General features: G+C 36.4%; 1 protein-coding gene across 1 annotated transcript in view; it reads left to right on the top strand.

Moving 5' to 3' along the window:
• The window catches only part of gbe1a (glucan (1,4-alpha-), branching enzyme 1a), a 152452-nt gene that overhangs the window by 42712 nt on the left and 96540 nt on the right, over positions 1-13200 (top strand). Inside the window, exons 5-7 of the mRNA XM_059538936.1 lie at positions 540-675; positions 5938-6028; positions 8688-8897. Of these exons, the coding sequence (XP_059394919.1) occupies positions 540-675; positions 5938-6028; positions 8688-8897 (437 nt within the window). The remainder of the gene's footprint in view (positions 1-539; positions 676-5937; positions 6029-8687; positions 8898-13200) is intronic.

Consider the following 13200-nt stretch of genomic DNA (forward strand, 5'->3'; position numbering starts at 1 on the left):
TTTAGGTTTCTTTTTTTGCATTTCACTTCTGTGTGCCTATATATGTAATTGCCTATGTTATGCCTGGCAATAAAACCGGAAAGATTGCCATACTAAAACCAATATAATATTAAAAGGATATTGCGTTCAGAACTGACATTTTCTTTTAAAATAGGCTAAACTGTGTTTTTTTTTTTTTTTTTTTTTAATTAATGAAATATTGTAATAAATGAAGTAAATTAATCACATATTGTATTGTATTGCATTGTATTATTGTAGATGACAAAACTTTGAATCAACAACAACAAAAAAGTTTACTCTAAGTTGCAATTTCTACATTTTCAAGCTCTGAACTCTAGGCTTAGACTCCGTTGTATTGTTGCAAGCGTTCAATCAAGTCAAATATTTGTGTTGTGTTCCATCAGGATCTTTGAGGTAACCCAGATGCTCAGCAGAACCTTCTAGCAAAATCTCTCGTCAATCTCACTAAAGGAATGTGGATTGATAGCTGGGCCCTTTCTCTCTCTCTCTCTCTAACATTTCTTCTTTCTCGCCCCCAGTTCCAGCACCCCAGACCCCCACGGCCCAGCAGCCTTCGTATCTATGAGGCCCATGTGGGCATCAGTTCGCCTGAGGAAAAGATTGCCTCGTACAAAAACTTCACCAGAGAGGTGCTTCCTCGCATTAAGGATCTTGGTGAGTGATGAAATCTACAGAAACACTGCCAAAACACACATCAAACTGATACAAACCAAGCAAAGTGGAACACACCCCTTTCTAAGGGCCAGTCACTACCCCTTAGCTCCCAGGACAGAAGAAATCTAAAAGAAAAAACTTATTGTTGATCAAAGAATCCATATGAGCAACGTGATTTTTGCTACATTGGATATGAAAGAAGTGCACTTAGACTGAGCATGTTTACATTTTGTTACATAGCATGGTTGTGTTGATCTAATTCTTTATTTATCACTACACTAGCAGGCAGCAAAGGAATAGAACTAAAAGCTGTTGGAGAGTGTGACTCCCCAAAAACAGTGTTTTGCCATTTATTACAATTTTTATAAATCCTACAGTGGTTTTTTTTACTTCAATTTTTTTTTTATATCACAGACACTCTTGTGTCATTGCCCCATAAGAAATTGACACACCATTTGATCTCATATTTTGTCAAATTAGTCGTAATCATGTTTTTTAGAGAAAGCACTGCCTTCCTTGCATCCTCAAGAAAATCCTATAGAGTGTATTTCTAAGAAAGAAAGACACAGCTCAAGAAGCAACCTAAAATTATCATGTATACAGCATACAGTGGCACAAATTAAGCGAAAAAAGGCAGGCGCCAAGCAGTTCCACATGGAATATCATGCTAACTGTCGCAAGAGGAACTGTTAAGTTTAGTTAGCAGATGTGAGAACAGCTGCCGCCTCGAGTGATTCCATTACTGCACAGAGAGCCGTTTCCCATGATTGTTCCCTTACAGAGCTTTTGACATGGAAGCCTGAGAGGAAGCCAGCCTACAATTACTATGTCAGAAGGTTCCAAATTTGGTTTTTGAGCTGTGGGGATTACAGAAGGTGCCTTAAACATTAGTGTTCATTGCATTGGTTTGATCCATAACACATAACCTTCTGTTGTTTGTTTTCTCAAGGGCTGAAGCATTAACCTTTGCCTGGAGCAAATCTGTTTGTAAGCAGAGAGTTAGTTAGCGTAAAATTATTTTTCACCCCTTAAATGGATGTTAAAATAGTGAGTCATTGTGGCTCCACTGACTGCTCTCTCTCATGATCGGCGCTCTCCCCGGGGTTCTGTGCCTCAGTTAATGTGCTCCTCAACCCTCCAGAAGGCAACAAAAGCAAAGCTACACTTTGTCTCCAAATGGAAGAGCTTTTTGGCACTCGTTTTAGAAATAGTGATGCCTTTCAAATCCTTTCATGTCTTATTTTTCCCCCAGAAAAAAAAAAGAAAAAGAAAAAGTTTAAATTCAGGGAATTTTTAAAAGAAAAGTTCTGGTTATACAGACATACATGTTGAAATGGACTTCTTTTATAAAAAGTAAAATATCACAAGCACAGTGCAGTACTCAAATTCCTCTGAATCAAAAATGGCATTGAATACCAAAGCAAATGTAATGAAAGCAACAATCTATTTGGAAAACAATTTTCATCATATTACACGGTACATATGGCCTTCTCTTGAGTCTTTTTGTAGCGCACTGCATGATAAATTGTCAGGTCTGATGTTTAAATCCATTGATAAGAGACTTTGTGATGGAGGAAGAACTGAGTCAGGTGATCGGGACACAAAAGCATCCTTTGTAGAATGATTTAATCAACTTCCACATGAAAAAGTGATTGACAAGTCACGATCACTGCAAGATATGTAAGTGGCAACACATCTAGATCCAGTGTTGGGAAGGTTACTTTGGAAATGTAATAGGTTACAGATTACAAGTTACCCTGTTTAAAATGTAATAGTAGTGTAACTTTTTCAATTACTTTATTAAAGTAATGTAACTAATTACTTTTGAGTACTTTTTGATTACTTTTCTAAATTTGTGAAAATTAAAGAATAATAAATGAAAGCATGCATCAACTTCAATACAGTTATCTAATAAGCATGTGACGTATTCTGTGTACTAAACTCCTGAAACATTGGTGTTTTTTTAAACTGCTGTCTCTTTGTATATGATGATAGTTTTCTCAAAATAAGTAAAATGCACATGAAGTGACAGAGCAGTTCTAGAAATTATGTTTATGTGCTCGTGTACTCCTATATTGAGATGGCACAGGTTGAAAACACTGCGAGGTTCAGTAGGGTTTTGGTTGCACTTGGTGTGAATGACCCGGGTTCTAATCCACTGTGTGACACCAATGTGTCCCTGAGCAAGACACTTAACCCCTAGTTGCTCCAGAGGCGTGCGACCTCTGACATATATAGCAATTGTAAGTCGCTTTGGATAAAAGCGTCAGCTAAATGAATAAATGTAAATGTAAAATGTAGGCCTATGTGTAGAAAATGAAACCATGTCTTTGCCATTAATTTACAGGAGGGGCGGACTGGGAAAAAATTCTGAAAAATTCAAACTCATACAAACAAATTCATGGACAAAACTATTTTTTTGTATGGACCTGACATAAAAAAAGGTTTTAATCTTTAATTTGGGGACATGCAAAATAATTAAAAGTTCTCTCCTGAACTGCACCTTCACTTCCTTTTTTCTCTTCAGTCTCTTTATTTTGCCCTGTTATCCATCTCTCTCGTGACTTTAATACTCAAGATTGAACAAAACTATACTTTACAATACAATACTCTACAATACTACAATATCTTTATAGAAAAATCCTAATACTGTACACGAGTCATGTTTTTCCCTTACAAAAATTAACCATGCTTCTATTAGCCTATATAAAAGTAAAATAACCTTGTTTTGTTTTTGTTTTTTTGCAAATGGATTTGTATTTATTTTTAAATAAATACATTTGTAAAATAATTTTACATTTTTGGTTACCACATTTAAACAATAGTAACCAAGTGGATTTATAGTTAAATATTAAAATGTAAATTTTCGTAAGGGTTGTGTTGTTGTCTGTCGTAGCTCCACCTAAACCTATAAAAAATCGGAATTTTTTTCAGATAAATTACTACTGTAACATTACAACTGATAATAATGATGTCCTTTATATAGTATTTTGAGTGATGACTGAAGAGCAACGTGCTGCTGCTTGATTAAATAAATAAAAAAAACAAAGACAAAAAAGCATCTTTACAGATGAAACTGACCTGAAACCCTGAACAGGAGTTCTGCCTCTCTGCTCCAGCAGTCCACTGTATTCTCTCTCTCTCTCTCTCTCTCTCTCTCTCTCTCTCTCTCTCTCGCATTGATTACTCGGAGTCTGATCCAAACCGTTTGGCGGAGGCGCGGAGAGCGCCTAATAACATTTCATGACTTATTAGAGATTTAATTATCAAATGGCGGATTCGAAAATGATCGCTTTAGTACATTCGGCAGGCAATTATACAATAATGATATTAAATAGTGGGGCAAAATCGGCTGCCATGACACCGGGAATTGTCCCGGTTCTCCCGGTGTCCAGTCCGCGCCTGATTTCCACAGACACGCAGAATGTGCAAGTCATATATTGCATTTTTGGGGCTCCATATTCACAGACACTAGTCTATGTCATGTTTTGATTCAAGTGTACTGACCTACTTTTGATTTAGTCATCCAAAATGTGGCATATTCGTCCGCGTTAGGCATTTAGTTTTTATGACTGGATTCTACGAACCAGACTGTATTTCCTCATCCCGGAAATGATTAGGGCGGTATGTCTCAGAATAGCCAGTGCAATTTGGGAAAGAAATCAGTTAAATCTGTATGTGGATGTGTGTAAATATTCAAATGTAATCCCCTTTGTAATCGTTACAAATTTCATAAGTAACTGTAATTTAATTACTCATTTTTTCGTAGTAACTGTAACTAATTACAGTTACAATAATTTTGTAATTAAATTACGTAACGCCGTTACATGTAACTAGTTACTCCCCAACACTGTCTATATCCAAAAAATGTTATTCTTGACAATCACTGGCATTTATAAAGTAATAGATTAACCTAGAATGAAACTTCTGTCATTATTTAGTCACCCTCATGTTGTTACAGTTTCTCTGCATGATTTTCACAAAAGATGATGTTTGGAAAATGTAATTAAAACAGTATGAAATATTGTTAAAATTTAAAGTTAAACTTTTTTTATTATTATGTATTTTAAGCAGCCATTTTCATTAAATATTTTTTGAGCGGCCATTTTTCTTACCTTTTTTACCTTTCTCTACCTTTCTCTTTGATATGATGAACATACGTCATGAAATATTAATAACGTTTTATATGTTGGTGCTCAGAGCACCTGCATAAGATTTAAAGATAACTTATTTAAATCTCAGCTTTGACAAATGCTTTAGTCATACTTGTTAAAGGAGGGGGTAATACGTTTAAGTTTGACTGGACTCACAGCAGTTTGTTTTAAAGTTATTGAATCCTGGAATTGGCCTTGTGCTATTGTTTTCATAAAAGGACTCATAAAATGTCATAATAACCTCTGTTGGGGACACCGTGGAGAAAGATTGAGTGAATTGAAATGGAAAAAAGTGTTTTAGTAATTACTGTTTCACCTCAGTTCTCTGTCTAAGACTAATTGCAACACACAATTATTAAAAAGAATGGCACAATTCAGATAGAACAACAGCGTATTAATTCTGTTAAATAAACATTTAGTTTTACGTGTTTTACGAGAAATGGTCAATTTATCTAAATCTTCTCACTCCCAGCATAGCTACATTTATATAATATTAAAAGATGTGTAATTTTAGTTGTTGAGCAGCAAGTCAGTCCTCTGTCAGTTCACTTTTAGGTTTATGTGTGAGAGTGTGTTGACAGAGTTTTCCACAGGATTGGCTGTTATAATAGTTTAAAGGAGAAACTCGGATGTGAAACTAAGCCTTAGGACAATGGACATTTGGGCTCGGAAACAGATCTTGATGGAGAAGTCCCAAACCACCTGAAACTGGAGTTTCAAAGCGTCTTTGACATTCTTTAACAAAATCTATAGATATAATTGTATCACAGACTTATCATTCACAGAAAGTGTTTACACTGTTCACATATTCTTTTCACAAAAAATATCCACTTAATTGTAATTTATCATGCTGCCGTTTTGGTATTGAAGATTCAGATCAGGCTGCAGTTGACATTTAATCCTATGCTTTGGTTTCACTCGTTTTTAATTATGTTTTTAATTCATTTACATTTTCCAGTGTGCAGCACTTGAAATTAATCCATATTAAGATAACAACTTACACAAAGATTACACCTTAGATGTGTTTCACTTTGAAGATCTTGTTTAGTTGAATGTCTTTTGACTGTAAAACTGATTGAAATGCTTTTCTAAACTATTTTCATTTCAGGATACAACTGTGTCCAGCTCATGGCAATTATGGAACATGCCTACTATGCAAGCTTTGGCTATCAGGTCACTAACTTCTTTGCAGCTTCCAGGTACATTTACTTATGCATGTGGCAGATGCTTTTATCCAAACCGACTTGCATTCAATGCATAGATTTGATCAGTTTGTGCATTCTATGGGAATCGAACCCATGAAGAGGTCTGAATTTTATATTATTAAGCAGACTTAAAACTCAGTATTTTGTGCAAATAAATTTGTCTCTTGATGCCATAATCCTCAAAATATAGTCAAAACTATAGAATAAAACACAACTGCTGCTGTACAGGACACGTTTGCATTTCCCTCATGAAGCTGTCAGATCACTAAAAGAATTAATGTTGCAAAGGAGGTTGGTTATGTATTGTATTTTTAAGAATGAAGGGTAGCACCTTCGTCCCGAAGGTAATTATATTCACCTCAGGACTTCAGATCTAGTTGTCCCGGATATGGCAAGAACATACACTTTGCTTTCACCAAAACGCATTAGCATGCTGTGCCCTGGTCACATTTTATTTATTAGCATTATATCTACAAGGCCTGGTAGACTCAGCGTGTGACAGTATCTAAATGCTTTTCATTTTCCTTTAGAGCTCATGGTTTGCTGGGGTTGTCTCTCAGCCCATGCAGCAGTAATTCCAGTCTTTAAATCAGGATGAGGTCCTCTGTCAAGGGCAGTAATCTTACTGTAAACACATTTGCCGCTAATCCCCAAATAGAAGAAAGCCCCGATAAATAACAATAGTAAAAAAAAGAGTTGGGTCTCCAAAATAAATAAACTCTCATGAAAGAAAATTGCATCTTTGAATGTGGGGAGTGAGCAACTCCCTCAACCTAATAAGATATGACAGAGTCATTGGGAATCTTTATTTGGCTTTGGCTGGCTGAGGCGGTCGGCACTGGTGGACCAGTCCAGATAAAGTGCAATGTATACAGAGTAATTTCACTCATGATTGATCACTCATGCACATTTAAGACCTATTCCTCTTTCTGCCGGGTGGAGGGAGCGAGCAAGGGAGGTGACTTGGAATGTCATTAGCTCTCTTCTCACTTTACTTTTTCTTTGTCCTGATATCTTTTAACCCCGCAGAGTAGATATAGCGCTTCTAGGCATGCTGGGAGTTTGGAGTGAGTGTTTGGTTTGCGATTTCACCATTGCATCAGAATCCACTGCCTTTTTATTCTGTAGGAGGCTGTGGTCATTTAAAATTACATATGCTTGTATTTTGCAAGCAACATACTGTATAAATAAAAATTTCATTAGGTCATAATCAACATTGTTTTTCCCTGTGTCCATTAACAGTGCAGGCATTTACGGCTGGTAATTTAAGGTGATTGGTTCTAATGTTTCTGCAACTAAGTTTCAGATTTTTTAACATAGAGAGTGGTTCTGATTCGATATATCTGCCATAAAATGTAATAATAAATTACAATTAATATTGAAATTAACTCATTTTAAACTGTAATAATATTTAAATCTTGAATATTCTTTCAAAAACTTTCAACAGTCCATACATACTGTTTGTATATGTTATATTATAAGTAGTGTTGGGCCGATAGACGATGCCATCGCCCATCGGCGATGGCTGATAGACATCACATTGTTGCGCCGGCTTCGTGAATGCATGCATGCAATCGATGGAATGCATGATCTCTATTTTGTTTCACTATCATTTTCGAGATTCATAATCACACATACTCTATGCTATGGAGTGGCAGTACTTACCACACATTTTACAAGATTATATGTTTGTCAGTGGAACTGAGGGTCTGCAAATCATTTGCCATTGACCTTAGTCATCTCTCCTTACACCGTGGATGCTTCTCAATATCCCTCCTTGTCTCCTCGCTCCTCCGTCCTCCATCCTATGACCCGGAAACCGATCGAGCACAGCCATCTTGAAGGACATCTCAATTCTCTAATTGCACCACGAGGAGGCGAGGATCGAGGAAGGCATCCTCACGTCTTTTCCTTGCGTCCTTCCCTCGCATCCTAAAGAGGTGGAGCTAAGACACGAGGAAAGGAAGCAAGGAAAGGAAACGAGGATGCACAAATAAGAATTGAGAAGCACCCCGTGTCTACACCAGACGTGACATTTGTCATGGCGCCGCGCTGTATAAGCTAAAGACTTCTACACTGAACGTGACAAATCAGCCGTTGAAAATCATTAGAAATTTGTGTCAGGACATCATTAACAGAACGCAACAACAGGTGACTGTGAGGAATAAGCGGTTTCATGTCATGCCGCGCTGCATCCAGTGTAGACAGCATCACTGATTATACTGAGCTCTGTTGACTTATCTATATAATGAATCTCTATTATAGATCAGTGGTTCTATAGTATTTTGTCACGCTGTGACCCTCACATACGATGTATACACAGAGTTAGGAATCATTAGTTGTTTTCCCTCATAAGGATTCAACTCCATCATGATGTTTCACTGTAGACATCGTCCGATGCCAAATTTGTAGACATCGCCCAACCTTAAATTTAAGTAATATAAGTAGTATACAGCATACTAGTAGTTAACAACATTAACAAATTTGAATAAAATATTATATTGAAAAAAATGGCCGATTGTAATGATCATCTGTGAGCTTTTAACCAAGAACCTTTCGGTTTAACACTAAAGATCTTTATCATATCTCATAACCATCAACTCCACAAACAGCACACCAATTCAATACAAACCATGCATCCTCTTTCCCTCAGCCGCTTTGGCACTCCTGATGATCTGAAGCATCTGGTTGATACCGCACACTCCATGGGCATCATGGTTCTTCTGGACATGGTCCACAGTCACGCCTCCAGCAACACAGAAGATGGGCTGAACTACTTCGACGGGACCGACTCCTGCTTCTTTCACGGAGGCTCCAGGGGAAACCACTCGCTCTGGGGCAGTCGACTCTTCAATTACTCCAGGTGAACCACGGCTAAGAAATATGCAAGCTGTATACATTCTGCTCTCCCACCTCTTGTCCTCTTCAGTTAGTTCTCATTTGTGAATATCAAACAGCCCTTGAGTTTTCCACATGCTAATGGACCACTAATGGATCTTAATGGCATCTTAAGACGTATAAGAGGCACTACGGTGTTTCCTGAACCATCACAGCCATTCACCTGTGATCCACATTGATTACTGGGCAAGCATGGCATGCCTCGCATATGATTTGCAAAGTTTCCAAACAAGCTTTTTGTTAGATCTTCAGTCCGTGTCGCCTTTACTCACAATAAAAACCATGAGAAATTTCTCCTGTCCTTCGTCTTTCTTCTCCCCTCTCCTCATCTCTGAGATGACAGGCTCTCCTTATGCCACCTCTCATCGCTGATCCATTAGAGGTCTCAGTGCTGCTCTCCGTTGCCCTCTTCTGTAATGGGATTTCACATCATTGTTGTTTGAATCTGAAGAGTCATGCATCACCCACCAAAATGATAGTCCTGTCTGACTGTTACCTCTGAATGAACATTGATTTTTGGTCATATCTTTGTTATTGATTCTGGCCGTATGCCTTTTGTTCCCTCTCTGCTTCTGTGTTTTTCTTCCTGGGTTCCTGTTTGCCGCTGGTGATATTTTAATGCTTTTACATAGCTTGATAGAAATGGGATGGAATATCTGCTGTACTGCAGTGAAAAATGTATCATTCTGGTTGAGATTATTGCTTTTTATCACAACTGAAAGAAAGGTTGGCATTATGTGCAGTATGTAGTTGTTTAGTCACATGTAACTTTTCTCAGAGTTTTCAAATCACGTAATGCCATTATACCCTGCACATTGTTATTATATATACTTATTAAGTTTCAGATGGTTTATTCAGACAAAACAAATCAACGGCTGCTTAGTGTTTCTTGAAAGAAACTCAAAAATAATAGCCTGTCTAGTCTAATCTTGCTTTTAATTAACTTGCATCGCAGCTAATTGATAAGCTGCTAATTTATACCCATTGTTTTGATGCTCTTCATTTAGTCTTTAGTCTTTGATTTTTGAGTTTAATTACTCTGTTGAAAAGCAGTTTTTGATGCTTTTTAAAAAATATATATTAATTTTGATAATAGTTTACTTCACTTTGCAACTTGATCAGAATGTGCATGTTTGTTTACATAGATAAATTCGAGGATCATTTCATGATGGAATAAAGGGACAATAGACAGTACAGTTTCAAAGCATTGTATTGTGAATAATTTATTTATTTATTCTGTTTTATTTGTTAATCTGTTATTTTGTGGACTGTTGTTTGAAGGCTTTGATGTTGGTGTTTTTTTTTTTTTTTCAGCTCCAATTATTTTTGATACTGATGAGGGATTGGTGGAGTGGCAGTAATATATTGATTCTTCTTTAAAGTCTTTCATCTGTGGCCTGCTGCAGTTGTTGGCGTCTCTGTGGTGTAAATGAGCCTGTCTCATCCGCCCCTTACCTCTGTCAATTCCCTCTAACAATCTCTTTCCTTTGCATCTCTTCATCATGCATAAACTCAGAGTGCTTGAGAATGAAGTGTCTAATGCTTCTGTAAAAGTTTTTTGCTTTTGTTTTGAAGTGAGTCACCAGTGATGAGTGTCGTTCTTCCCGGGTGTTTGTGTCTTTTGAAGGTGATTGTAAATGATAACTGTGTCGACTCCATCTCCTTCGACTATCCTTATGGATTTGACATGGCCCATCGGAAATAGTCGAAGGATGACCCTCTCACCCTGATTTCCATTAAAATCCAATCACAGGAGACACGCCTCACTTGCGTGGGTCCGTAAATGGCCATGACGTCCCCTGATCAGATACACTCTGTGTCCGAAACTGAATGCAGAGCAGTGTTTTGTATTGCAGTTTCTATGAAAGAATGGTTATATGGCTTCCAGAGCAGCATAATGTCACGTCTAAAGATCTAGAACAAATTCCAGTGTGCGTAACCGAGTATAATCCTTATTACTCAGAAGAAATTTGAAAAATAAAAATGGAAAATAACAATTATATCAATAATAATAATAACTAGTGTTATTTTACTATTATTTATATACTATTATAGTGTATATAAATGTTTTGAATTTGCAGTTCATTTTAGTTTGGGTTTTTTGTTTTCATATAGATTTTATATTCACTTTTAGTTTGAATGATTTAGTTCTTCAGTGTAAACTTGTTTTATCACAGTTAGTTGCTAAAATTTCTCATATCATTTATTATTTATATATTTAATTTTATTCCAGCTTTATTTTAATTCTTTAAATAGTTTTAGTTAACCATGCCAACACTAACAATAATTATGTAAGGGAAACAGGTCAATTTAGCTCAAAGGGAATCATTTAAGATTTTAAAGGGAATTTGAACAGAATCACTGTTTCACGGCTGATCACTGAGACGCCCTGCGATTCACTGAACGAGCCGTTTAACATCAAATCTGCGCTGGATATTAATATCCAAACTATAGTGAAAACACTATCAATTAGCACAGTAACAAGATCGGCAGTTTAAGACATTAACTTGTAAGCACAAAACACAAGATACTTCTCTTTTCAATATGAATAAGGCTTTATTAGATAAATCTAAGACATATAAACTAATCTAACACATAAACGCACGCACGCACACATTCACACAAGTTGCAGGAAGATCGAAAGTTAGGGAAAGATGAGTTTAAGAGAATGGAAATGTGGAATCCCAAGTTTAAAGCAATACGTTAAATTGCATAGACATGAACAACCATCAATCACTTAATTAACCCTCGAATTGAGTTCCTCAATGACGTTAAAATTATATTAGATACACCAGCACAAATGTCTGAAGTTACATTGCCTGTGTAAAGTGTCGCTTTGTTGTCGCTGATTGATTGGAAGTTCAGTAGTCGTTGAAGTGACGTCTTGGGAAGCCCTGGTTGGTTGTTGGCTGAAGGTGCAGAGTTGTGTGTGCTGGTTAAAGTTGAACGGGCACCCGAGGTCAGGCGTCGGAGACTCGACGTTACAAAACTTAACTCAGAACACGAAACTCTCAAACGGAAAAGAAAAGAAAAGAAGTAAAGTTTGACGAGGCTATAGGTGGTGTTCCTTTTCATCGTGGCTAAGTAGCAACAGGTGTGCAGGCTGAAGCACGCTGGGACTGCGCTCAAAGAACAGTGATGACAAACAGCATGGCTAAAAGCTAAAGCTAAGAAGCAAAGCTAAAAGCTGGCATGACTGATAGCAAAAGCAAGACTAGAACTAAAAGCAGACATTTCAAGCAAGCAGTTTCCATCACAAACATACCAAACATGATTATGAATCCTTAAGTTATCCCATAGTTATTAAAAGACATACACAATAAGTGATTATAACATGATAGTCAAATGTGTGGGTTACATATAAATGAATATGAAGTTAAGAGATGGATTGATATTCATTCAAAAGTCATTTTGGAGTTCATTTTGGTCCATATACATGTAGAAAAGACAGGTTCTTTGCCATTCTCTTGGCAAAGATGTATGTGGAGACCAGAGGTTCAAAGCCCCTTCCCCCTTAGGAATTTCAGTCTGGTTCTGCTAAGTGGGGGGAAGTCAATGGAAGTGTTTTAACTCTCATGGGTTTACATGTGATGTCCAGCGTTGCATTTCCATTACGAACAACAAATTTGACACCAAATTTCTCTTCTTCGAATTGAAATTGTAAATAATTGTTCTAGTGGTGTTAATGTTGAAAGCTGTTGTGTGAACAAGTTGGTTGCTCATCTTGCTTGGGACTTGTGGCACAGAATGTTTTATGACTTCCTGAGGAATTCGGCTCGTGTTTCAAACACAGCCCTGATCGACTCTTTAATTTGTCTGGTTCGAGTCATTTCTGCTACATTATTATTATTAATGAATAATATTTTGTACAATTATTTAAAAATATATTTATATATCTCACAGTTGGTTGCCAAGGAATCATTTCTAATTTTGTTTAGATTTTTTTAAGTTTAAGTTTTTACATTTTAAGTTTATAAGTATATATTTTATTTTATTTTAAAAAACTGGACAAACACTGGACAACACTTAACCATGCCATCACTGATAATAAGTATTATAAATTAAGATTTTGTACCATTATTTTAAAATGTTCGTAATAATCTTCTTCTTCCTGCTTCTTTTTCTTTTTCTTCTTCTTATTGTTATTGTTAGTATTATTTATGATTATAGTACACTGTAAAAAAAGGAAAATTGTTAAAAAAAAAAATCAATAATGAATTATACTTAATTTAATTCCTGTCATTCTATTTGACAAGAATTTCTGCAAA

This window comes from Carassius carassius, chromosome 45 (genome assembly GCF_963082965.1).
Source record: "Carassius carassius chromosome 45, fCarCar2.1, whole genome shotgun sequence".
Taxonomy (NCBI): domain Eukaryota; kingdom Metazoa; phylum Chordata; class Actinopteri; order Cypriniformes; family Cyprinidae; genus Carassius; species Carassius carassius.